Genomic DNA, 26,617 nt, shown 5'->3' with positions numbered 1-26,617 from the left:
GGATTTTTGTGTTATCTAAGCAAATTTAGTCATTGGGTTGAGGAATGGAGAAAAAAGGTTGAGGAAATGTGCCAAGTATGTCATTATGTTTGTGAGAACCAATTACTTCAATACTAATTTTCCGGGTAATATTTAACCAATACTGAAAAAAAGAAACTCTTTCCACTTGTAATTCTTTAGCAGGCCTTAGTTCTGTAATTTTCTTTCCTTGATAAGCCTGTAGTGTATTTTTAATCCTAACTGTATTTATCAGTTCACTGAAATGGCAAAATGTGAATTAACATGACCAGTACTTAATGTTCTGTAGACCTAAGGTAGGGTCAGGTCCTTTGGCATTCAACATTTGTTCTGCTGCTGGGAGTCCCACGACTGGGCTTGTGCATTCATAGACTGTGTTTCAATCAAGCTGAATTGTTAATGCTTTGTTTGCATCTACTATAGGGCATGTCTCTTTCTGTCGTGGTCATTCTCTTCTTTACAAGCTTGTCTCGTGGCTACAGCTGATAGAATCAGTGGTGTGAGAATATCTCTTCTACTATTGCATGCTTGACTGCTGTTCCAAAGCTCTTCAACCAACACAAGAAGCAGACATTCTGCACCAATTAAAATGTCTCTTCCTTGTCATGCATCTTTGCCACCATGCTTAAGCACTCCTTGTGTTGGAATCTGCCATCTCATTAGGTAGGAGTTCTCCTTCTTGCTTATGATTGCTTTTCTGAATTGTGGAGTTACTTCCTTTATCTGCAGACAGACTTCTGTTACGCTTGTGTGTTTCTCCCTCTTGTGAAGCTTCTGTGCCCTTGACCGGCTTTTACACTCATTGAGGTCTGCATCCACACAGGTTACAAATGCCCTGCCAAAAAACATAGCTAAATGTTTAAAGTATCTGATCTTCACTGATATTGAAAGCAGCACTCAAAACTTATGATCAGTCTTCCTTTGCTTTGTCAGAACAGGCTCTTTCACTGAAAAGATTCTGATGTAGTAATCTATGGAACAATTAGCTGCCTTTTATTGCCAGCTTTCTTTGCTTCTAAGGTAATTTTATTTCTGCTTTAATGCCATGTTAATATCATAGATCTTTGTATTACACTAAGTAGTTGAATAATTAATTCAGTTTTATGAAGCAAAACTAAGTGGGAACAGATTGATGTGAATTTCAGTGCTGCTTTTCTTCATTGCTTTTAAAAAAATAAACTGAAAAAAAAAAGGTACTTAGCTAATTAATAGATATTTTTTCCTAATCTTGTAAGCGTAGAGATGTCTGGAGGAAGATTGCTTAGTGTGAGGGTGTTATTTAAGTGAAGATAATGGTATATATTGATGCCTATGCTAAGGAAAAAAAAAACTCAGGAGCAGTTAATTGAGGGTGAGATAAGGAAAGGGTTTAATTTGTGCCAAGGCATAGATGTTACAGGATGTGCTGGCTGTACCTGAGATGCTACATTTTATAATACTGCTTGACCAATCCAAGTTTTGTCCATCCCGTTGCCTTTGCTCTGGTCCACCCTGGGCCCACCCTCTGGGAATTGGGTCTGTGGGCTTTTGGGACCACGTCTTCATCATTCTCATCATCCTCATAGCACAAAGGGTACACGGTCACCTAGTTCTTGACTGTGTTCTGTTGTTCAGGCCAAGATTATGAGTGTTCTCTAAACAGCATAGGCCTTGCTTTGACAAGAGGCTAAACATTTCTACTGAATTCAGGGGTAGGATTGATATGGGGAGCATGGAATGGGGTAAGAGGGTTGAGGAATGTGTAAACTACTTGTGCTACAGGGTGAGGGATAAGGACTGAAAATTTATAAAGCTTACAAAATTAGAAAAATAAGAAACTAAAAGGGTCTTAAGACATCAATATACTCAAATTGTAGCTATGCTGGTTAGTCTGTCATTCTTTGTTCTTTCTCATCTTTACCTAATAACACAGGGTAACTATGCACAGCTGTAGAATTTTGTTCTGTATGCTAATTAGTTGTGGTCTTTAGGTGCAGCTGTTTTCTGGCAAGGCTGATAATGCCAACCATTTACATAGTGAAAAGTTTTTTAACATCTAATTAAAACTTCTGATTTTTGCTTAGGTATTTATTCTGCAAAATGAGAATTCATGGCTTTCTTGCTGCATTTCATAGAATCATACAACGGTTTGGATTGGAAGCATCATCTAGTTCTAACCCCTGTGCAATGGCCAGGAACACCTTCCACTTAGACCAGGTTGCTCAAAGCCCCATCCAGCCTGGCCCTGAACACTTCCAGGGCTTGGGCATTTGCAGCTTCCCTGTTCCAGTGCCTCACCACCCTCACAGTAAAGAATTTCTATCTATCTCATCTATCCATGCCCTCTCTGTTTAAAACCATTCCCTCTTGTCCTATCACTACATGCCCTTGTAAAAAGTCCCTCTCCAACCTTCTTGTAGGCCCCCATTAGGTACTGTAAGAAAAATCCCCATGCCTCTGTTTGGAGACTACACTAGTCTAGTCCAGTCCCTCTAGACTTGCTAAAAAGCCTTGAATTAGCCTGGTACCATCAGAAAAGTGATTAAATATTAGTGTCATATTACACATTCTTATTAAGCTTAAGTAGAGCCTTAAAAGCACATTGAGTTTTCTATATTGAATCACAGGCCAGAAACCCTCTTTGCAAGTCTGTTTATGTGTTTGTGTGCTTTCCTACTCTTATCACCTACCAGCAACATTTCTATGTAAATGAAATTTCTGCTGTTAACAACATGAAAAGAAAGACCTTATTTGTGATTTGTAGTTACAGGGTTATATCTTGAAATATGTAGGAATGCTTACCAATGTGACAAAGCATTTTTTCACCTTCTTGCTGTTTAAAGAAATGCCAGTTAGCATAAAACACTCCACTGTAAACAGAGAACTTTGTGTTCAAGTATTACTACTGAAATAGCTCTGAAATCTTCAGAATAAAGTTCAAGGAACTTTAAGGACATGGTGTGTTAGATGTATTCTGGACATGCCTAAATTGATTAAACTAAATTCCTGGTACTGCAGTTTAGAAGCTAAGTTTTAACTGCTCAAACATTCTGAGACTTCTTCAGTGTAACAAGCACACAGCTTTTTTTTTTTCCCCTTCAACACAGCATGCTGAGTTGGCTGTACTCTGTTGTTGACATGCTAAACTGCATTCTTGCAGCAGTGTGTGTATGGTGAGGTCCATGCTCCTAATAATGTTGCATTTTAATTCAGACAAGTGTAAAAACCAGAGCTGAATCGAGTGGTGTTGCTAGTAAGAAGTCAGAATCTGAAAGTCTTCCCACAGGAAGGGATGTGAGGACTACTGGTTTTTGGCTCTTAATAGTTCTGCAATTGTGTTTCATGTTTCTGCTTAAGCTTGGTGTTAAAGCACTGAAGAGGTAAAGTTTCTTTGTTCTTCAGCTATTGTATTAGGTAGTCCTTTATCTTGATATCAAAAGAGGTTGGTATTATTACAGAGATCTACCTATTTTCTTGCTTGAAGCTCTTAGGTGTAAGCAACAAATAACATTTGCTACTTCTTAATTATATGAAGGACTATAATCATCATTAATTTTTGTAAGAAATCATGATTAGCTCTGAATGTAAATTTCTGCCCTAATTACTTTGGCTGCAACAGTGTTGCTGCTTGAGCTTACCTATGTCCTTCCAATAGTGCAACATGTTTTGAAATAGTGACCGTTTGTCTACCTCCCTATGCAAGATTTTTCAAGGCTGAGGAATCTTTTTTAGTGCTTTGTCTAGTGAGACTCAACCTTCTTTGTGGTGATTGAGATAGCCTTCCATTCAGAACAGTTGTCCTTGCCTTATCTAAAATCCTTCTCACAGTCCTTTATTCAATAATTTTTTAATCAATTCCACTAACCTCTTTTATGTTTACTAGCAAGCAATAAAGAATCAAAGCTTAATGTTTTCTCTTGGTGTGTAAAATTTGAGTTGAGTATCCTGGATCTGCTCTTTTATGTAGTGTCTTGAAACTTTGTTGGAAACTCTGCATTCCTTAAACATGCATTGTAGTGTTGTGATGACATTTTGATGTTCTGGAGTTAATGTCCTACTGACATATTTAAGTTAGGAATATCTAAGTTAAGTTTTGTAGGTGAGGTTTGTTCTTATTTTGCCAATCCAGAAGTGCAGACCTATATGATTATACTCAAGGATGTTGACCTGGCACTGAGTCTCTTCAGGTTTTGTGTTTGGGTTCTTTTCGTTTGTTTGGTTTTTTTTGTTTGTTTTGGTTTGGTTTTTGTTTTGTTTTTGTTTGTTTGTTTTTGTTGTTGTTTTGGTTTGGTTTTTTTAATTTTTTTCATTCAGCTACATAGCAGATACCTTAGAAAGAAAAAATAATAGTGATCTTAAATTAGTAAATTATTGACATAATGTGGGTGATAAGGTAGAGATGCAGGGAATAGACCTAAATAAGCAAATTAAAAAAAATAAGTCACTGGGAGATTATTTTTCAAAAAGGCTACTTTTTAAAGCTATACACAACTGTATAAAGAGATGACACTCAAAAGAAAGATCTATCTGGAGGGTTTCCCAGTTGTACCCTGTCTATTAAACAGATCACAGCCTCAGTTATTTAGAAAAAAGAAGGGTAGTTGTAGTTGATGACTCCCAGTTGATGACTCCCTTCTGAGAGGAGCTGAAGGCCCTGTATGCCAACCAGACCCATCCCACAGGGAGGTCTGCTGCCTTCCTGGGGCCTAGGTGAGAGATATTAGCAGGAGACTCCCTGAGCTAATTCAGCCCTCTGATTATTATCCACTGTTTGTAGTCCAGATTGGCAGCGATGAGGTTGATAAAAGAGGTACCAGGGTAATTAAAAAGGAATTCAAGGCTCTGGGCTGTTTGGTTGATAGGAAAGGAGCATAGGTTGTGTTCGCCTCAGTTCCTGCAGCAGCAGGGATGAATGAGGAGTAGGAAAACCCATTTTATCAATAGGTGACTAAGAGATTGGTGCCACCAGCAGAATTTTGTTTTGTTTTGATCATGGGGCAATTTTTATGGTACCAAACCTGTCAGAGTCAGATGGGCTTCATCTATCTAGCAAGGGCAAAAGGGCTCTGGCCTGTAAGTTAGCAGGGCTGATTAAGAGGGCCTTAAACTAGGTTTGAAGGGGGAAGGGGTTGGAACCAGGCACTCCAGCTGAAGTGCATGTCCCCCAATGCACGCAGCATGGGTAACAAACAAGAGGAGCTGGAAGCCATCGTGCAGCCGGAAAGCTGTGATGCAGTCACCATCAGAGAGACGTGGTGGGATGACTCGCATGACTAGAGTGCTGCCATGGGTGGCTACAGGCTCTTCAGAAGGGACAGGCAAGGTAGGAGAGATGGAGGGGTGGCTCTGTGTGTTAAGAGACTCTCTTGACTTTGTATAACTTGAGGTCAGTGATGATAAGGTTGAGTGCCTGTGGATCAGAATCAAGGGGAGTCTGTTGCTGCACCATGATTAAAATACTTAAGTCTGAGACTCTTCTGTGGGAGGCCTGGGGTCGATCCAGTGAGGAAACCTGACTCTGTGAGTGTGGGGCGTGTGGGGTGTCAAGCAGGACACCCATGGGCTCACTGGAGCCACCCACTGTGAAGGGGCTCTGGTCCTGGCAGTGACAGTTTGGTGGTGGGAGTGTGACTGCCAGAGTGCAGTGCCTCAATGATCAGACAGGGAAATTTCCTTAACACTATTAATATGGAATCCAGATACTGGATAGCATGGCCATCTGTGCCATGAGTTACGTAATTTTAAACTTTGAAGCTTCAACTAGGATATTAATGCTTCCTCATTAGGCTTTCAAACTGATACCCTACAGTGAATTTTTATCAGTAAGAGTAGGAGCTAGAGGAGTGAGTCAAACATTAAAGGCATCTCTACAAAATCCCAGAGATGGTTTTGAAGGAACTGATTTAAATGAGGAACTGTTCAAACACAGTATCTGTTCTGGCCCTGTTCTGAAAACCTTGAAGTGTTGAGGTAGCAATCCTCAAATGGAAGAAATGAAACATTATTCATGGTCATGAATGTGACCTGAGAGACCTGGCTTTTAAACTTATGTCTTGAATGATTATATTTCCCAATACTAACTCTAGTGTGTTTTGTTTCAGTTATGCAAAAGGAGACTTGGATATATCGTACATCACTTCCAGAATTGCCGGTATGATAGCTATGTTTTTCTTAAGCATAACTTCTCGTTGTTCTTATAGTATGAAAAATGTCACCTGCTGTTTGTTCTGTCTTTAGTGATGTCCTTTCCAGCTGAAGGTGTAGAATCTGCCATCAAAAATAACATAGAAGATGTGCGGTTATGTCTGGACTCTAAACATCCTGGCCACTATGCTGTGTACAATCTCTCTCCAAGAACATACAGGGCTTCAAGATTCCATAATAGGGTGTGTATTGTTTTTCGTGTAAAAGATTTTGCAACAAAATGTCCTGATTATACCTTCAGCTTTTTATTGTGAAATATGTTCAAGGAGGCTAATCAAAAAGATGACAAAAGAATAATAGTAAGAAAAATAAACATGACAAAAGAATAAGTGTAAACACAAGGTCAAAGAGTTAACTTGTATTCTGCTTATCTTTACTTTAAATCCAAATTTAGCTGATCACAGACTAATCTTTTTATGACTAAAGTCCACTTTTCCTGGGCTAGTGATATCTTTGAAAACATATCCAGGTACCTTACATGTTTCAAATTTAAATGGGGAGTACTTCATATCGTTTAAGTCTTACTAAATTTCAGCCTCTCTTATGTTCTGTCACTTGCCTTTATCAAGGACATGGTGACTGATTTGCATAAGCTGTTCACTGGACTTTCTCCCACTACACAACATTTGACTCCCATATGACTCAGCTGTCTGACTGTTGATACTGTCTTCAGTATTGTAGCTTAGCTGACCCTCCATTAGCCTTTCTGGCAATTTCTCTGATACTGAAATGAAGATATTTGCCTAAATCAGTAACAAGGTAACAAGCACAGCTTCTTAGCTGTTGAGATACTGGACTTCTGTGTCTGTTCCCAAGTAAACCTCAACTGTCGTGCAAGAGGCTCAACAGTGGAGACTTTTACTGTGTTGTGAGTTGTGTCACCGGCCACATTAGACTTTGCCTAAACAGTCTGTACTGATCATGCCCCTTTCTCCCAATACTGTCTGCCCAGAAGAGAGTCTAGAACAGTTATTTGTTACAGGAATCCCTTTGTTCTGCAGGGCCATCCTTGGCATTGCTTCAGCTATCACAGTTGGTTTAACATGTCAGGCTGAGGTCTATTTAATGAATTTGTCCTAGTGGTATCACTTCTTTCCTTTTGTTTTGTTGTAAACTTGTCTACAAGATCGAGTATTGTCACACCCGAAAGAAGTCATTACTGCCACTTTGCATAGATGCAATCAGCTGCTTTATGTGCAGTGGCTCACTGTGAGGCTCAGGCAGAGGCTATTTAAGATGGAAGGCAAATCTTAATCATGCAGGAAACCTCCTACATGATTATTTGTAGCAAAGCAAAATTGTTCAGCAATGATTTTTAGTGCTAAATTGCTGGAAAGTCTACCGAGGCTGATACAGTGAACTGATTTATTCCTCATACTACAAAGCTGTTAGTCTCTGTTTATGGAATGATAAATTTTGTGGCTGGGAATTAGTTTATGCTGAAAATGGTTTTTTGGTTATGCAAGTTTGAGGTGTCTGTACACTGATATTTCTGATGTATCTGTGCTATGAATGGTAATATAAACACAGCTAAATCTACCATTGATCTGAAACTGTTCTCATCCAAGTTTACCTTTTTGACATTAATGTTGTCTTACCATCTTTGTTTTGCTGGGTAGTAATAGTAGGTCATAACTAGTCAAAACATTGTAGGTTCCTGCTAACTTTATTGTCTAGGAGTATTTAGGAAGTTTCTACAAAGCATTGTCTTCTGGTTTTTGTTTTTTTTTTTTTTTTTTTAAGGGTGACTGTTTTACTTGGAAAACAAAGTCTTTAATTATATTTGGAAATTTTACCTACCCGTTCTTGAAATCAAGATGTCCAGCAATTCTGACTAACTTCATTATGCAGTGCTGGGTGAAAGCAGCCATGCAGGGACCTAAGGAGGCTTAGTTTTTTTTTTTTTCTTTAGTACCTCCTAAAGATAATTAAGGCAAGCCTTAAACTTGATCATAGAAGAACAGTTTCTAAAATTTTTAATTCTGACACTTTGCTTAGAGTGTATTCTAAAATTTTTAATTCTGACACTTTGCTTAGAGTGTATTCTAAAATTTTTAATTCTGACACTTTGCTTAGAGTGTATTCTAAAATTTTTAATTCTGACACTTTGCTTAGAGTGTATTTTAAAATTTTTAATTCTGACACTTTGCTTAGAGTGTATTTTAAAATTTTTAATTCTGACACTTTGCTTAGAGTGTATTTTAAAATTTTTAATTCTGACACTTTGCTTAGAATGTATTTTAAAATTTTTAATTCTGACACTTTGCTTAGAATGTATTTTAAAATTTTTAATTCTGACACTTTGCTTAGAATGTATTTTAAAATTTTTAATTCTGACACTTTGCTTAGAATGTATTTTAAAATTATATATTCTTGGCTTCTTGCTATATGCTGTCTGTATGGAACTTCTACAGATTTCTTTAATCTTGGTTAAAAGCAATGGTAGCTTTGAAGTCTCCTCAGCTAGCTTTGAGTCCTGCTAGGAATAGGTTGCTCAGAGATTGTGCACTGTCTGTCATTCTGCTAGTTGTCAGGACACTTAGAGCTTAAAGTACAGCCAAAGAAACAGAAGGTAGTGTAGTTTTGTTACATCTGTTTACATCTTGTAATAAAACTAGTCTTTGAGTAGAAAGTAAATGGTGAATCCCCCAGAAAAGTCATAACTTTTTACTTTTTTGAATGCACATACTTTTCTGGTTCGAAGCTGCAATGCTGCAATGTGATTCTTTCACTGTGTCATGGTTTAACCCATGGCAGCCAAGTCCCACACGGCTGCTCGCTCACTCCTCGCTGGTAGGATGGAGGGGAGAACCAGAAGGGTGAGAGTGAGAACAGCTGGGCTGAGATAAAGATAGTTTAACATGTAAAGCAAAACCTGCAGGTGCAAGCAAAGCAAAACAAGGAATTCATTCACCACTTCCCATGGGCAGGCAGGTGCTCAGCCATCTCTAGGAAAGCCAGGCTCCATCACATGTAATGGTTACTTGGGAAGACAAACGCTATCACTTTGGATGTTCCCCCTTTCCTTCTTTCTGCCCCATCTGAGCATGATGTCCTATGGTATGGAATATTCCTTGGGTCAGTTGGGGTCAGCTGTCCTGGCTGTGTTGCTTCCCAGCTGCTTGTGCACCCCCAGCTGCTCACTGGTGACGTGATGGGAGGGGCAGAAAAGGCCTTGACTTTGTGTAAGCGTGGCCCAGCAATAACAAAAACATCCTTGTGTTGTGAGCGCTGTTTCTAGTACAAAGCTGAAACACAGCCTCGTTTAGTTACCACGAAGAAAATTACTCCAGCCAAAACCAGCACACTACTATTGTAATGTTTGGGATGTAGTGAAGCCTGCATTTGAGGTTTATTGAGTCCTGTGGTGAGTGGGGATATAAAGGACTTCTTGTCTTAGCTTTTATTTATTCACTGGCGACTTTGTGTAAGCTTTCACTAACAAAGGAACATTCAATTTAAATCTCTTGCAAAGTGATGCTTTCTGAAACTGCCTTCTTTTTTTTAATTAAAATACTAGAGTACAGTTAAATGTTGTAGAAGACTTGTATGTCAACCTTTTTTCCTGTGCTTGGTACAAAATCAGTATTTTGTGATAATCAGTTCAGGTAATTCATCGCAGAGTAACTCTTGAACTTTTTATCTGGGTAGGAAAACATCTTGCTGATAGGAAAACTTGGTCTTTGGCATGTGGCAATTGCAGCTGAGATTAAAAACAAATAGGAGAAACTCGCTTTGAAAGTTGCTTCCTTGATCTTGAATGTATCTGCTCTTTAGATGTTGCAAGTGTACCAAGGACCAAGTTTCGTATACTGGAGGACAGTTGATTTTAAGGATATAGTAGTGAAGCTGATTATTTGGCAATGTTTTGTAACACTAATTGTAGAAGGAATATTACTTAACCACTGAAGATCTTTGAATAAAAGACAAATATAAAAAGAAGCCTAGTCTTTTTATTGCTGGGGGTTTTTTTTGGCTTTTTTTTGCTTAAGTGTATGTACAACAGTTGAAAGCTGTTTTACTTGATTCCTTGCTCTAAGAATATTTCAGATAGTAATTTGAGTTGTTGATACTTCTAGTGCAGCAGACTTGTAGACAGGACTGGAGTTTTATTGGACTTCATCCTATAAAGTGGCGTTTACACTGTGTGAGACTACTTTTCTTGAGCACCTTGCTTAATTTCAACATGAACGTGGCATTAAAGTGTAAAATTGCCTCTTATGTGCACAGCTTATGCTATGCAAATGTATATGACTGTGATCTCGTTTCTCACATCTACTGCTGTCTCTCTCATCTCTGTCATTGCAGGTTTCTGAATGTGGCTGGCCAGCAAGACGAGCACCAAATCTTCAGAATCTTTATAGCATATGCAAGAACATGCATTTGTGGCTGAAACAAGACCAGAAAAATGTTTGCATTGTGCACTGCCTTGTAAGAAATTGGTTTAAGTCTGAAATAGAGCTTTAAATTGTGATTAAGAGTGCTAGTATCCATTTAGTCTGTGACTCTTATTGGCTTTCTCTGCTGGGGGCAATTCCTTCCTGCTGTGTCTCTCGGGAAGTTACTTGCATCAGTTTTCTCCTTAGGGAAATCAGTAGGATAATGTAGCCCTTGCTTACTTGCATGTAGAATGGAAGGCAGTATACAGGAGGAATTAAAACAAAGTAGCCTTTGGGACAAAAAAATCTGCTCTATTGTTTCGATGTTTTTTTGTCTTCCAAGTGCCAGATGGGTGTACGCTGCATTTCCCACTACTGTCCACTTAGAATGTGATCTGTAGCCCCAGAATTTCAGAAACTGACTGTGAGATACTTGGTTAACTTGCTTCTGCTGGCAGCAGATTGCTCTGTAACTTTCACTGGTCTCTAAAGTGTTATTAACTTGGTATAACCAAAAAAAAGCAGTAAAACCCTCTATAGAGCCACGTTGTGTCAAATACGGGGGTGGGAAGAATGAATTTAAAGAAGAGTTACTCTGTTCAAAATTTGAAAATACAAGGTTCCTCATGTTTGTGTGAAGGAATCACATGTGAAATTTTTACATTTTTAATTTTGTTGCACAGTAAAAACCAGAAACATCACCATTGTGACAATGCTTGCAATGCTGCTGGAAAGCACTCAGAACCTGTCCTTTGATATGGTATAGCAGTCTATAGGGAATATCACTACTGGAGTCAAAAAGAGAGTTTGTTAATCTGACAAACCATACTTGTGTGTTTCGCAAGGAAAAAAAGTCAGTTAACATCAGATCCTGAAAACCAATGTAACTTCCAGTGCTGCTGTGAGGTTAGACACAGCATTTATTAAAATTACCTATCTAATTCTATACTAATGTGATACTTCCAGTATCTCAGTATCATGTGATTGGTAGTCAAGTAGGTAAGAAGCAGATGTGATGAATTAGCACTAGTTTCTGTAACATCTTTCCCTTCAAGTGTTTTGTTTAAGATACGTAACTCATTCCTTTTCCTCAGTTGTGAGGGGAACTTTTATATATATGTGCCTGCATGACAGACATGATGTGAAAAGCGTACACCAGAAGTGAATGATAAAAGTTCTGTTCCATGCTGCTAGCAAAAAAACCTTGAAGTCCTGTTCTGTCAGCCCTTACCTCTTTTAAATCTTCTGCCTTTCTTAATACAGGGATGAATCTGGGATATGTACGCAGCCGTGATTCCAGCAGAAAGAGGTTCAGTGTTTTAGTCTCCCTCCATTAATTTCATGGCAAGCTATTAATATCAGTCAGTTTTAGACAGAAGACTAGAGTTTTTAGTGAGTTTAGTTCTTCTGAATTTTTGTACTTCTCTTATAGTAGAAGTCCATGGTTGTCAGCCAAAAACAGCACTGAACTGGGGTTTCAAACAGCAGCCAGGAAAGAAACCTTAAAAATGGGTGTTACTGACAGAAAGATTAAGTTCAATTCAAAATTTCAAATAGTGTTATGCTAAAGTAATTTTTCATATTTGAGCAAGCAGATAATATGTAGTATCTTTTGCATTGTGAGGAAATTAAATGAAAACCTTTAATGTTCAGATACAAACTTCAAATCTAGTGATGGCCCTAGACCTTGGACTTCATAACATTAAATAAGGAGACATCATGTTCTTCAGTAACTTGGGTAATGCCTTTTCCACTAGGTTTGATAACAAAGTAACTTCTTTTTTTTTTTTTAGGATGGAAGAGCAGCATCTGCTGTTGTAGTTTGTTCCTTTCTGTGCTTCTGCCGTCTCTTCACTACTGCTGAAGCTGCAGTTTATATGTTCAGTATGAAACGCTGTCCACCTGGCATTTGGCCTTCTCATAAAAGGTACTGTAAGGTACTGTTGAAGCCAGTAGTTATTCAATTCTTAATATGGTACAGGATGCTTTTTAGAAAGATAAATAATTTCAATAATGTCTGTGTTGGAACATGTGTTTTTCCAAGTATTTTGCTGTATCATAAATAGAGAAATTCTGAATCTGGACTTTGTGACCCTGTAAGTTACTCATGACGTTCTTATTAGAAGTGGTTCAAGTGCGACCAGTAGTGAAGAAGTGTTAGGAGTGAAAACAAGGGTATGCAGAGTTTTGGATGCTTTCTTAACTATGAATCCCCTGCCACATTTGACTTGTTTCATGTTTCCTAGTTTATTACAATAGGTTTTATTGCATCAGAACACTGAATTTCTTTGGCAATATCAATAATTATTTCTGTCAATTGGGTAAGAATGTCTAGTGCTTTTTAAAGGAGTGCCTGCAGAGGTGACTTGCATATACTTTGATAAACATTTTGAACTGTTTGACGTAATTTGTTAGATCTTATAATAGTAAAATCTCAATAGCAAGTGATACTGGTAGTAAGGGTATTTCCCACCAGAAGCATTAGATTTTGAAGGGTGAGAAGTAAAGTATTAGTTCAGTATAAATGACAGATTATGCTGTTGTACAGATTTACTTTAAGTGTATTTAAAGGGTTCTCTACAAGAAAATTTGTGTTAATGAGGACAAATTTAAAGCCTTTAGGAAGATTTGAGTTATCCATAATGTCCAATATATGAAATAAGTAGTTCTTGTAGTTTAGTGTTTAAGGCCTTTGGAAAAAGTGGCTAATTTGTTTTACAAGTGAATGTATGTAAAGCTACAGACCTAAAGCAGTGACTGCAGCTGTTTGGAATGTGGGACACAGGTGCAGATGAGTTCATATGGAAGACTGTATTCAATTTTCTGGGCAGTATATCTTTCTGTTGCAATGCAGCCATCAGGCTTCCAGACAGAAACTGTGTTGTTGTCCCTAAAATAAGAGTCTGGCTATGGTTGATAAATATTTCTGTGTTTCTGTTTAATTTTCCTTTTGTGACACTCTGTATCAGATTTGAAAATGTTTCCTGAAAGTGCTGTTAAGTCTTTCCAGTATTTTACTGTTAACACTTATCGTTACTTAGTGGCTGTATAAGAACAGGAGTAACTTACTTATGTGTTCACCCATTTTTTAGAGTTTTGTTCTCTGACTAAATGAGTACCTTCTGGTTTTGGCAGATACATTGAATATATGTGTGACATGATGGCTGAAGAACCCATTATTCCTCACAGCAAGCCCATCCTCATCAGATCTATTGTCATGACTCCTGTTCCACTTTTCAGTAAGCAGCGTAATGGCTGCAGGCCTTTCTGTGAAGTTTATGTGGGAGATGAGAGAGTAACCACTACATCCCAGGAATATGACAAAATGAAGTAAGTACAGCTTATAACTTGCACTGAAACAGCACATTATTTTTTTTCTAGACTCCTCTGTCCCATTTTAGCTCATCAAAGACGGGAAAAGTGACAGAATACCTAAGTCCTTTTAACTTTCTAGCTACTGAAGGCTTGGAGAAAGTAGACTAAGCATAAGATAATACATTATTTTTTAGGGTTTTTTTAAACTAAATCAACTGTTATGTGTTTTTTTTCTTTAGGGAGTTTAAAATTGAAGATGGGAAAGCAGTAATTCCACTGGGTATAACAGTCCAAGGAGATGTTCTCATTGTGATCTATCATGCCAGGTCAACTCTAGGAGGCCGACTACAAGCCAAGGTAATGACAAATTTAAGAGCCTACATGAGGACTTCATTTTTCTTGTTGCAGTTTTGTATCCTACTCATAATCTACTAAGTACTTCACTTTATTTGCTGTTCTTTATTCAAAGAAATGCATGAGGTTTTCATACACTTGTGAACTCAGCTTTTTCAAGTCTTCTGAGTATGTCCATTCTTAATGTATTGCAAGATCACGAAAAACTTGGTAATGAAGCCTGTCTTCAAATTTCTTATAAAAGAGTCATGTTCTTTTTTCTCCAGATAAGTAACCCAAATTAAACTTGGAAATCCATGTAAAAGATAAGAAGGGATAGTGCAAAGTTTGGATAACTTGGAGCATTGTGGAAATTGAGCCAGACAGTTCTTCAGACAGTTTCTATACATGTGGGACAAACATACATATTCATACATAATCCACTATTAATGAAATAGATTGTTTTCCCTATGTTTTTTCTACTTTGGGAATAGGAAGGTGAGTATCAAATCTTGTCACGTTGCAGAGGTTAACCCAGGTCTTCCAGAGCACCTTAGAACTGAAAGCCCAGTGAAATGATTCCTTAGTGCATGCCATAACTGTGGTATGGTTCAAGGTCATCAGGAAAAAGGCGTACAACTGATATTGTTGAAATTTAATTGGAATTAAATTTAGGTTAGGTTGTACTCTTTGGGCAGTCTCGTTTTCATTGATGATAGGGTTTCTTTCATGATCTTTCTCTGGCATTTATTCACTGACAGGAAAAGACTAGAATTTTCTCATCCACCAGCTGTAATGTGTGACACATCAACAGTGTTAGTCACAATCTGGGTTGGGAGGTTTGATGGAACAGTATTCAGTGTGTCCTTAGTCTTATGTACTGTAAATTGCTGCCTGAACCTCTCTGCAGAACTCTTACAGAGGTCAACCACCGCATTTCAAGATCGCCTCCAAGTGTGTAGACATTGTGCATGTCTTCTGCTTCCTCACAGATAATTTTAGAGAGGGTTTATTTTGACTTGTAGGAAATGTCTTGCATAGGAAGGGATTGAGAAAATGGATTTAATAGGATGTTCAGGTTATCATATGGGGTTCAAAGTGGGGATGGATGGATCAAAGAAGCTCTTTCCAGTATGTCCATGTCTCTCTTTTACTGAGGAGCCCAGCACTGTATACAGGACTACAGATCACTGGTGCTGAATAGAGGGGAAAGATCACTTCCCTCAGCCTTCTGTCAGTGCTTTGCCTATTACTTGCTTTCTGGTTATGAGGTTCAATAAATGCTCATTTACAAGAAAAGCTTTCATAATTCAGTTTTCTGGACTATTACTGTATGCCTTTGTAAGGACTGGCAAGACTGTTTCACGTGTGTTGTAACTAAAGCTAGGGAACAAATATGTTCTGGATTTATCAGTGAGCTGTAATTTGGATTCGTGCAAGATCAGGAGCTGCATGAATCTTCTGTAGTGGCAGTTTCTGGATGCTCACATTCTGATAAGGCATGCAAAAGTAGCTTTTCTGCCAAGAGAAGAAAGAGTTGAGAAAGTTGAGTGATTAAAATGAGTCAGCTCAGAAAAGGCTTAAATTCTGTCTGGAATAAATGGCTGACTTGAGAACTTTCAGAGAAAAAACCTTTTTGCATGCCTTATGAAGTGTTCTTTTAAATGTGCTACATTAAAACTGTTTTAAATCAATTACTTTTTATGTGACATATATTTCCTGATTAGTGTGTTGCACAGTGGGGTTTTCTGAGTGTATGTTGTTCAGAAAGGTAGCAAAGGTCATGCTGTTTCAGCCTCCAGTACAGGATCTGTAAATACACAAAACTTTGTTAGTCTGTTTTGAGGTTAGTGATGAGATGTATCTGACTCAAGGTATTTTGATTTGTTAGTGTTAGTAATAGATCTATTTATGTTCGTCTCAAAGGATGAGTATACGTGGAATTAAATGGAAATTGTAGCAAAGCAAAGACTTTAAAATATTTTAATGCTGAAAATACTTTGCATTATATTCAAGGCAGAACACTGTGTATACTGTTCTTGTGGATTTATGCCATTTTCCTGTATTGTTTCCAACAGATGGCTTCAATGAAGATGTTTCAGATTCAGTTCCACACAGGTTTTGTGCCTCGAAATGCCACTACAGTGAAATTTGCCAAGTATGTTGACACCTTTTTGTAGAAGACTGAAGGAAGTTTTCTTTGAAACTGTCTAAGCTGCCAAAAATCAGCATATAGGAGGGGGAAGAAATAAAGTCAATGTAGGAAGTAGATGACTCTGATTGCAATAAGATTCTTTTGTTTTCCCACCTCAAGAAAACTGAAGGTTTTGTTCATATTACAACAAAAATCATGTACAAAAATACCACATGTTTAAAAGAGGTGGGAAAAGTAAACAGATACAGCGTGTTTTAAGTCTAATATTAGTTGCATTGAACTTTTGTACTGCTGTAGACCTGATCCAATTAACCATCAGTATCAAGCATCTATTTGTATGTGTCTTTACAGGTATGATCTGGATGCCTGTGACATACAAGAAAAGTATCCTGATTTATTTCAAGTCAATCTGGAAGTAGAGGTGGAGCCCAGAGATAGGCCTAGCTGTGAACAGCCACCGTGGGAGAATATGAATATAAAGGGACTGAATCCCAAGATCCTCTTCTCCACCCGAGAGGAGCAACAAGAGATTTTATCAAAATTTGGTAATGAATCCCTTGAAAAACTAGAGAACATGATGAAGTTTCCAATGTACCTAGTGTTTGAGGCTTTTGTTTAGTTTAATCCTACTGTAAATGCAACTCTCGGGTCAGTAAAGTTGAGGTGTTTCATTGATGATGAAGATCTGTAAAAATTACTCTTATTTTCTTAAGTCACTTCCATTTTCTGATGGATAAATGAAATGTAAGCGTTTCAAGTTACACTAAAAGAATTTCTTAAAGTTAATGGGAAGAAAATAGTCAAAAGCAAGTGCTGTGAACTGGTTTTATAAACTTGCCTTATTAAAATTTAATTTACTCTATTTCATTAATCATGATTTTTCATGTATGTTTTCTGAGACAGACTATTTTTTTCAGCATCTCTAAGCCACAACTGAGAATGAGGAAGGAGGGTGGAAAAAGTGCTCTACCAGTTTTGTATTCAGATTTAGACCAGAAGCTTTCTCCGAAGCATTCATCCGTTCTCTTCAAAGAGTGGATGAATACCGACTTATTTAGGGAGTCTTCTCAATTTGCCATGAGAAAACCTCATTTTTGAGAGATAATTTAGCAGTAGGTAACTCTGCCTGACTCAGTCCTACAGAAAAGACACTTAATATCTGATCTCAGTAAAATAAGAAATATAAGAAGCAGCACACAAGTGTATTACTTAACCCCTTGGTGATGCTTTTTAACAACTCCATGTTCTTGTCTGGCTTTATACTCTGAGTTTTTTCTACAGCTGCATTTGCTTCTTTTCTGTTGTTTTGTCTCTTACTGCAGATAGTGTTCATAGCTTTCACATGTTTTAGGGAACAGTTGGTACAAGTGAGATGTTAGTTACGTTTTCCTCCAAATGTAAATAGAATGCTTGAGTGTTTTGCTATGAATCTGATTTAATGTCCTAGCTGCAAACAAGGTCTTATCAGTTTTTTCAGTCAAAACAAATTCAATAATGCTAATTTCAAGGGCAGAGTGTGGGCAGGAATTTACCTTTGCAGAGCGATAGATACTTGCAGATGGCAGTTAGTCTGCAAGCCAACTATCAGCTTCTATGATGAAGATTGAGAAGTTTCTCTTTAAGGGTTCTGGCTTAAACTCTGTTTTATAGGGAAACCAGAGCTGCCTAGACAACCAGGTTCAACTGCACAATATGAAGCAGAAGCATCCCAGCTGGAGCAGTCATCAGAAAGCGTACCTACTGATACAGAATCCCCACACAGCAGTAGTACTGATGCAAATAACTTCTTTCACTCTCTGGACTGGAAAGGTACAGGTTTTCCTCTGAAGTAACTCCCAGGTTTATGTTTGTCTTGTATACCTTCCAGTGAGTGCTTAAGCCTTCTTATGCAGCAAAAATCTCTAATTCATCAGACTATGAGGAAAAGCTATTTAAAGGGTAAGCTCTGCAGACTAATAAGCAGTCATTCTGCTTCATTTGGATAAACACCAAGTAATGGGTTTTGGTGTTGAGCATAACTTAAATGCTGAGCTAAAGTTTTTTATTTTCTTGTAAAAGTCTTAACCATGAAGGTCTATAAGGAAGCTTTGCATTCCCATAGTCCTACTTAGGCTGGAACAGAGGAAAGAAGGTAGGCTAGCCAGTGGGGTCCAGATTAGTATTTAAGGACAGTGAAAAAGTAACTTTGTAGTTCACATGTAACCCCTTTTTCTGGGTGCTGCTGTTACCGAACAAGTTATTTTCCTTTAGGAGGAGTCTATGCAGCAGTGGGGGAAGATGTTAGAAAATTCTTTTAGCTTTAGCATAATAGCGTATAATCCCTATATTCTTGGTTAATGCTTAGTTTTGTACTATATACTGCTTAGTACAAATACCAGAGATTAGTGTGGCCTTTTGTTAGCTACATGTGTGACTAATAAATCTTGTGCCAGTTAATGCTTCCTCATTTACTTATGTTAGTGATTAATATGTACTAATAGATGTCTTAGTTTTGAGAACATAGTGTTGGAGTAAAGAGTGGTAAGAGAAGTGCATCATGACCTGACTACATATTTGAGATATTCTTAAGGAAAGAAGATTCATCATAAGATCTGGGATCATAAAAGGGAATTTTGGGAAATAAGATTTTCCCAAACAACCAGCAAAGACCCTGAGAAGACCTCTATGCAGACCCAAATAAGTTCACAAAAATAATTAGCATATATGCATGTATTGATGAAATGTCATGGGTGTGTATTAATTTCATGAGTATAACCTACCTGTGCTGCTAATAAAGTAATGTGAGCTTTCTAATCCAGCAAACTGGTTAGAGAGTTTATTTCCCAGTTTTCAGTGGCACTGATATGTTGGCAAAAATGTCAGCAGCTGCTTAGGCTTTCATTGAGTGGAGCAGCAGTTACTGAGAGATCTTCTGAACTGTAAGTGGCACAGTGATCTGAGGTGAATGTCCAAGTCAGCCTAATTTTGAAAAAATTCCTAATACCTGCATTGCAGAGTGGCAGATGTGGTAGTGAGCTGCTGCTTTGTGAGCTTCCCTGTACAAAGAGGTGGTAGGCAACATTTAGTTGTTTTTTCATCATTTCTTTTGTAAGCTCTGATTAGTTAGGGATTGGCTTCATATGATGTTGCCATGAAAGTCTGTCTCATCCTAGTCAGCAGAATAATCCTGGTAATCTAAAACTATTTTTTTTTAACTCTTCAAGAAGGAAAAACTCCAGAAAGTGGAATAGAGGACAGTTCATCTAAAAAAGATCATGCTCAACTGTCCGATGACAGGGAGGAGAGTGATCCTTCAGATGAGGAGTTCCCTACATTTCCAGGTGAAGAAAGCACAGTAATTGTTGATGAAAAAGACTCTACTCCAGAAGGAGAGTTGCTTTTTGAAGCCAATTTTGAAGCTCCATCTGCATCATTACAAAAATCTCTTCCTGAAGAGAGTGTGGACTTGCTGGGACTAGACTCTGATATATCACCAGAACAGAAACAACCTGTCTTGGAAAGAAACTCTTCATCAAGTAATGCAGACTTGTTGAACAATCTCTTTGTGAGTAGCACATCACAGGTTTCAGTAGAGCCCACTGGAGATCTCCTTGGACAAGGAACAGATTTCTTTTTCAGCAGTCAGCATCCAACTGCTACTCAGGGTACATCTTCAGCAGCAGCCATGTCTTCAGGTATGTGAATTTAACATCAGTACTCTTCATCCAGGCAACACATGAAAACTACTGCTTGCATTTGTGCTTAGAAAATGGGTATCATGTACTCATACTGTCACAGACAGTGAAGGCATGTTGGTCTATAGCAAGATTCTGCGCAGAATACCTGTTATTTCTGCATGAAGGAGTGAAATTCCAGTACGTTATCCAGGTATTTAGTTATGATGCCAGTATCCTATTAGTTTTAAACCATGTAAAGATAAAAGTGTAAAATTTTGAATTTAAAGGAAATTCTTAAAGAATCCATAGCTTTCCCATACAAACATTACATGCCAAATCCTTTTCTAAATCCATATGTAAATAATTTCTCTTGCTAAGGCACAGAATTGTCATAACTTACTGCTTTCTTGAGCTTTACATAAAGCATTGTCATTAGTTGTACAGAGCTGTGCTGCTTAGGTCAAGTGTCTGCGTGGGACTTTTAAGTGTTAATCACATAAGACTGCTAGACAACTGGAAATCCTGTAGATTATTGTTTAAACCAGTAGGATAATGGTACTGCTAAAAGATGTTTTCTTGCTGGTTTTACTGATGTTGGCAGGTTGATGTCCAGAAAGAAACCCAATACTGCTGTCTATTGGGTATTTAAACAAGGTGTTCTGTTCTTCTTACTAGTGGATAATCAGCTCTTTGCCACATTACTAAACTTTTGGGAATAGCAATTCTCTGTGTGAACCTATCAGTAAGATTTCAGGGAACATAATCTGGGGAACTGTTACAAGGCTTAGCTTGTGTGTGGAAAGATAATTCATGGGGACTAAAAGCTTTAATATACAGACAAATGCGAAGTGTTTTTCTTGTAGAGCACTTAGATGACTTGAAATATTTCTTTATTTTGAGACAGTTCACTGTTGAACTTCATTACTGTGGTCAGTGAGGAATCATTTTAGTTTTCACATATGTAGAGATCTATAAAAGAGAAGCTTTATTACTTTATCTTTCTCTAACCATGCCTTATATCTACTGTGTGAAACACCTGAGCAGTGATCATGTCTGTATCTCATTCTTGTATTCATTCTCTTTCAAGGTATTTCATTGAATTGTATAAGATAGTTGCAGAAGTGAGAATATTTGGTCACTGTTATATTTCAGTTTGCACATCAAAGTTTATACTTGAGGTTTTATGTATGTGTGGTGGTACAGTAGGTTTGCTTAGTGACAATCCAGGATTTGTTTTGGAAGTGTTAGTGAGCCCTGTACAATGTGGTGATTACCTCAGGATGTGCTAGGACACTATGGCAGGATTATTCCTTCTCTTCAGCTTCTGAGTCCCTGGGCTCTTGAGGATTTTGACCCTAGAGGGCAGCACAAACAGGAAGATCTCAAGCCATGATTCCAGCTGACTGTCACATGTTACTCCATGTTGACTATAAATACTCTTCCAATTAGTTTTTCTTCACTGCGAGCAGTAGAGACCTGTTGAACTCTTACTTCTGTTGGTTTTCATTGACGTGCTTTCTGCCCCAGAATCACCAATGCCTTCAAGTCTAAATGGTAGTATGAATGTTTTACTTGATACTCTTTTTAGTAGAATAATAGTCCATTTTCTTTAAATTTGTTGAAGGTTTGGCATTATAGAGCATTTAACAAATGTAATTCTTCTGTTTGTACGCTGATGGTCACGTAAATTTAAGGTGTGTGAAATTAACAATGTTATTGAATTTTATGCAGTCTTTCTAAGGATTTGTGTTTGAAGACATAGCTCTTCATATTGTGTGTGGCTGAGATGCTTTTTGTAGCAACATGAAAGTGCATTTGGCTAGAGGAAGGGACAGGTGGTGACTCTTTGCCACAAAGAATTTGCAGAAGGCTGCTGTGGTTACTAACGTGAACTTTGCTTTTGTCTGCACCCCCAGAGGAGTAAGGCTTTTTCAACTTTGTTTATTCTAAAATTTGTCATGAGATAACTTTTGTTTTCTGCTTCTCTTTTAGCTGATCCTTTTGATCCATTCACAATGTCATCAAGTTCAGAGAATCAAGCCCTGTCTGGTCCAGACCTCTTTGGGGACTTCCTTAATCCAACATCAACATCTACAGCAAATACACTTCCTTCCACACAAAGTTCACTTCCACCTTCTTCCAGCTCAGATTTCTTAAATTTAGGTAAGTGTGCTTCTGGTTTTCTGTTTCTCAACAGTTTCTGCTGCTCTGTGTGTTTGTCTTTCAGCTTAGTCAAGGTGGATTAGTGTCTTAATAGATCCACTTGTTGTGATTGCTGTTTTTAATTAGCTCTGTGTTCTGGGAATGCAGATACCAATGCACCAAGAAGCAAGGGGGTCCTCTATAATGTCATGCTACTGATGAGAGGATTTCTAACATTCCTAACCTTCTATTAGGAGCTCAAGTTTCCTCTCAATGATCTTAGAACTGAGGGTACACAAACACCTCAAAACTTACTTTATAGCTGACAAAATGCTATGTTGATTGTATTCAGATTTTAAAGATTTTCTGGAAACCTTGGAAAAGAAATGAGCGAGTCAAGTTATAGTATAACCAGTTCTTAAAATGCAAGCTGAGGCTAGCTTGCACCTTCTTGACCTGAATGCATTCTGGTAATATACTTACAAAGTACATTATGTAATGCTCTAATCTTATTTGTTTCATTTCTTTGATGTATTCTTGGCGAAGCCTTTTCTTCCTGCATTTATTTTAAAATCTATAAAACAAAAAATTTTAAAATCTTTAATCAAAAAACTTTGGTATATGCTTGGTCTTCCTGTCATTCTTTGAAGAAAAGCACACACTTGCAAAAATGATGGAGTGGTAGAGCCACTTGTGTTAGAGATTTTTAAAATGTGACTTTGGAAGACAAGCGTGGGTCCTCTCCACAGGGATAGGAGTTGTGGTCAGCCTAGAGCTCTTCTCTACTGCTCTCTCATCCCCACACTGTTCCCCTGCTCCTGTACAGATACTTCCTACAGGATGCAGTCTTTCAAGACAAAGGGTTCTGTAGGCTACAGTCCTTTAGGAAGAGACTGCCACAGGGACATGGATCTTCCAGGGGCTGCAGCTCCTGCCAGCAATCCACTGCTCTGTGGGCTATGGCTCCATCCAGGACATGTCCACCTGTGTAAGCTCCTCTCCAGGCTGCAGTGTGGATATTTGTTCTACTGTGGTTTTCCCTCTGTGTTGCAGGGGAATCTGCTCCAGCACCTGGAGTACCTCCTACCCTTCCTTCATCATTGACCTAGGTGTTTGCAGGGCTGTTTCTCTCATGCTTCTCTTGCTTCTCTCACAGCTGCTGTGCAGCATTTTTTATCCTTTCTAAAAAATGTTTTTCCGAAGATGTCATCATCTAGGGGCTCATTTTTGTCCTTTGGTGGCTCTGTTGGAACTGGCTGTGTCCAACACAGAGAAGCCCAGACCTCTCCTCACACAGACTGCCACCTATAACCTGCAGGTAGTTAGGAATGGTGGTATCACATTGCTTATCCTGAATCCAGAGTGTTTTCTTCCCAGAGCTTGTTGCCTGTGGCTCTGACTTGCCCCTCCTCGTTTAGCAGCTGGTGCAGTTGACCCTGCCTCTGAGGGATGCAGTCTGAGTGTTAGCTACAGACAAACTGAACAGAAAAAAAAGGCAGTATTTGTCTGACTGAGATGAGGGCTTCCTCCTTGAAATAAAAGGTACCCAGGTGATTGCCCTCTCCTGCCATGTTGTTAGGCATTATATTCCAGCTGTAATTGATTCTGCTGACAAGATCCTGTTTGCTGCTTCCTTTGTAGTGCTTTTGTCTGTTCTGTGGACAGTTAAAAGCTGTATGTTTCAGTTGTACACTTGTATAGTTGCCAGTTTTATGCCACTGTTATTGTCACTGCATGAGGTTACCAAACAGACAATGATAAATTTTTTCTGCTCAGTAGAAGATTTGACTTAGTAGCATCATCTCTACCAGATTCTGCAGCTGGGATGGGGCAACCCTGGAGAGGCTGGAAAGCAGCACCACAGAAAGGGCCCTGGGGGTCCTGGTCGATGGCAAGTTGAATCTGAGTCAGCAGTGCCCTGGCAGCCAGGAGGGCCAACCCTGTCCTGGGGGCATCAGGCAAAGCATCACCAGCCGGGTGAGGGAGGGGATTGTCCTGCTCTGCTCTGACCTGGGATGTCCTCACCTTGAATATTGTGTGCAGTTTGGGGCACCAAAAAATAAAAAGGATATAAAGCTGTTAGAGAGTGTCCAAAGGAGGGCAGTGAAGATGGTGAAGGGCCTTGAGGGGAAGCCGTGTGAGGAGTGGCTGAGGGCACTTGGTGTGTTCAGCTGGAGGAGACTGAGAGCTCATTGCAGTTACAACTTCCTTGGGAGGGGAAGCAGAGGGGCAAGTACCAATTTCCTCTCAGAGACCAGTGACAGGACCCAAGGGAACTGCATGAAGTTGTGTCAGGGGAGGTTTAAGCTGGATATTACGGAAAAGTTCATCACCCAGAAGGGGGTTAGGCATTGGAATAGCTCTCAGGGCATGGAGAAACAGTATGTATGAAACAGGTGGTCATAGCACCAAGCCTGACAGAGTTCAGGAAGCGCTTGGACACATGGTGTGACTCTTGAAGTGTCCTGTGCAGGGCCAGGAGTTGGACTCCATGATCCTTGTGGTTCCCTTCCAAGACAGGATATTCTATGATTCTGTGATCTCAGCCAAAATTTAACTCATGCTAGACCTCTGGAAATTATCTACCTGACCTGCTCAAAGCAGGGTCAAGTAGAGCAGGCTGTTCAGCACCATGTCCTTGCTGATCTTTAGTATTTCCGAGGATGTAGACTCTGGAGCTGGGCAACCTGTACCAGTGTTGGACTGATCTTACAGGAAAAAAATGTGCCCATTGGGTCTTGCCCTTCCATTGGGCAGCACTGAGGAGAGTCTGGCTCAGTCTTTTTTGTTTCTTCACATTAAGTATTTTTACCCATTGATAAGGTTGCCCCCAGTTCTTCTGTTCTCCAAGCTAAACAGTGCCAGCACCCTCACCTTGTCTTCATATCAGAGAGGAGACAGAGAACCCTTACATGTATTAAATTTAAGTTGGAAAAGTAAAAAAAAGTGAATTTCTGCTCTCTAAATGTTTACATGCAACCTTAAAGAGACCACCATCATTGTTCAGCTGTTAGTAAATTTGAGGAAGTACAGAAGAAAAAGGAGGAATATTTTTACATCTGACTTGAATGCTTATTTTTTTTTGTGCTTACTCTTTCTGATTTTGGTTGATAGCTTGCACCCTGGTAAATGCATTAGGATACCTGCTATTTTAATGTAACTTCTGGAGTTTTCTGTCAACACAGGGAAAAGATGCTTAAAATGTACCCATTTTCTCTTCAGTCTGTTATACAGTGATTTCCCAGTATTTCTCTGTGGCTATACAATCTTTATGGAAGTGGAGGAATTGGGTTAACACTTCATGCTGCCTTACATTTATCTTTCAAATGGCAGCTTTTCTATGTGTTTAGCTGAAATGAAGTATGTATTTGAGCCTTTAACATTCTGTCCAGTTACAGGTATCGATTTTTATCAAGAAAGTTAGGAATATTAATACATGCTTTTAATATGAATGTGGGAGTATAAAGACATGATCACTAATAACTGGAAAAGAAGGGACAAATGAGAGAAAAATGGTGTTAAGTGAGCAAAAGAAAGTGCAAACATGAGGTCATAAAGTGAGAAACAATTTTAAACTCACTAAAAATAAATTAGTAGTAATGCCAGTGACCATTAAAAGTAAGCTGTAGTAGTTAGATTTGTTGAATCTACTGTTGGAGCAGTAATACGTGTCTGGAATCAAATTTTAGTGATGTATTTCATTGGCAGTAAATGATTACTAAACCTCTCTAGATACCTGTAGTGTTTCAGTGAACACAAGTTCAAGGATTAGAATTTTAGCCTTGTATTTCTCAAACGTGGCTTGAAATTTAAACTCATAGTAGTTTTAAAATGAAAGACAGTTTTTAGAGAATATCTGGTCTGTTAAGGCATTCTAACCTGTAATAGGAAACTGTTGCACAGTTGCTGCTAAACAGCTATGTATTAACAAGGTAATTTAATTTTGTTTTGGATTTGCAAGTAGCAGGTCATCTTTAATGCAGGTCAAGTCAGGAATGTATTTCCCTCTGTGAGAATGTGCTAATTTGATCAAAAGATAGCAGGAGATGTGGAAGGTGATCAAAAGAAACCTGAGTGACCAGTGTTGTCTTCTCCCAAGTAGAAGTTAGTTTCTGTGACAACTTGTGTACTCAGACAGGCTTTAGACAAGGTTAAAAAACCTTGCATCATAATAAACCAGCCTCTTGGTTCACAGAAAATCCCGTTGTCTTCTGTGATTAAAGGATTTCCTGTAGAGATGACAAGTTAAATAAAGAAAACCTTGTGTGAAGTTGTGTGCAGGATATAGTAAAATGCAGGTCTCTTATTTTGGAAAGCTGGAAAGTGTGATCTGATTACCACCAACTTATTCTTACATCTTACCTTGGCTTGAGCTGTGTTAGTAAAGAAATAGTTCTTTGCCCTGACCTTGATGCTAAAAATCTGATGTAATGCCC

At 38.5% G+C, this 26,617-nt stretch overlaps 1 protein-coding gene across 3 annotated transcripts in view; it reads left to right on the top strand.

The window, feature by feature from the left end:
- GAK (cyclin G associated kinase) overlaps positions 1 to 26,617 on the top strand; it is a 73,650-nt gene that overhangs the window by 30,861 nt on the left and 16,172 nt on the right. For 2 of the 3 annotated variants that reach the window (XM_032675194.1, XM_032675196.1), the window contains exons 12-22: positions 6,099 to 6,148; positions 6,235 to 6,383; positions 10,510 to 10,632; positions 12,374 to 12,507; positions 13,716 to 13,910; positions 14,135 to 14,252; positions 16,307 to 16,386; positions 16,735 to 16,928; positions 18,034 to 18,192; positions 19,587 to 20,057; positions 22,032 to 22,202. In XM_032675194.1, coding sequence (XP_032531085.1) covers positions 6,099 to 6,148; positions 6,235 to 6,383; positions 10,510 to 10,632; positions 12,374 to 12,507; positions 13,716 to 13,910; positions 14,135 to 14,252; positions 16,307 to 16,386; positions 16,735 to 16,928; positions 18,034 to 18,192; positions 19,587 to 20,057; positions 22,032 to 22,202 — 1,844 coding nt within the window. The remainder of the gene's footprint in view (positions 1 to 6,098; positions 6,149 to 6,234; positions 6,384 to 10,509; positions 10,633 to 12,373; positions 12,508 to 13,715; positions 13,911 to 14,134; positions 14,253 to 16,306; positions 16,387 to 16,734; positions 16,929 to 18,033; positions 18,193 to 19,586; positions 20,058 to 22,031; positions 22,203 to 26,617) is intronic. The other variant, XM_032675195.1, reaches the window with a different exon arrangement.

The sequence above is a fragment of the Chiroxiphia lanceolata genome, chromosome Z (genome assembly GCF_009829145.1).
Source record: "Chiroxiphia lanceolata isolate bChiLan1 chromosome Z, bChiLan1.pri, whole genome shotgun sequence".
Taxonomy (NCBI): domain Eukaryota; kingdom Metazoa; phylum Chordata; class Aves; order Passeriformes; family Pipridae; genus Chiroxiphia; species Chiroxiphia lanceolata.
Note: the sequence above shows the minus strand (reverse complement) of the source record. Positions and strands in the feature narration are given on the sequence as shown.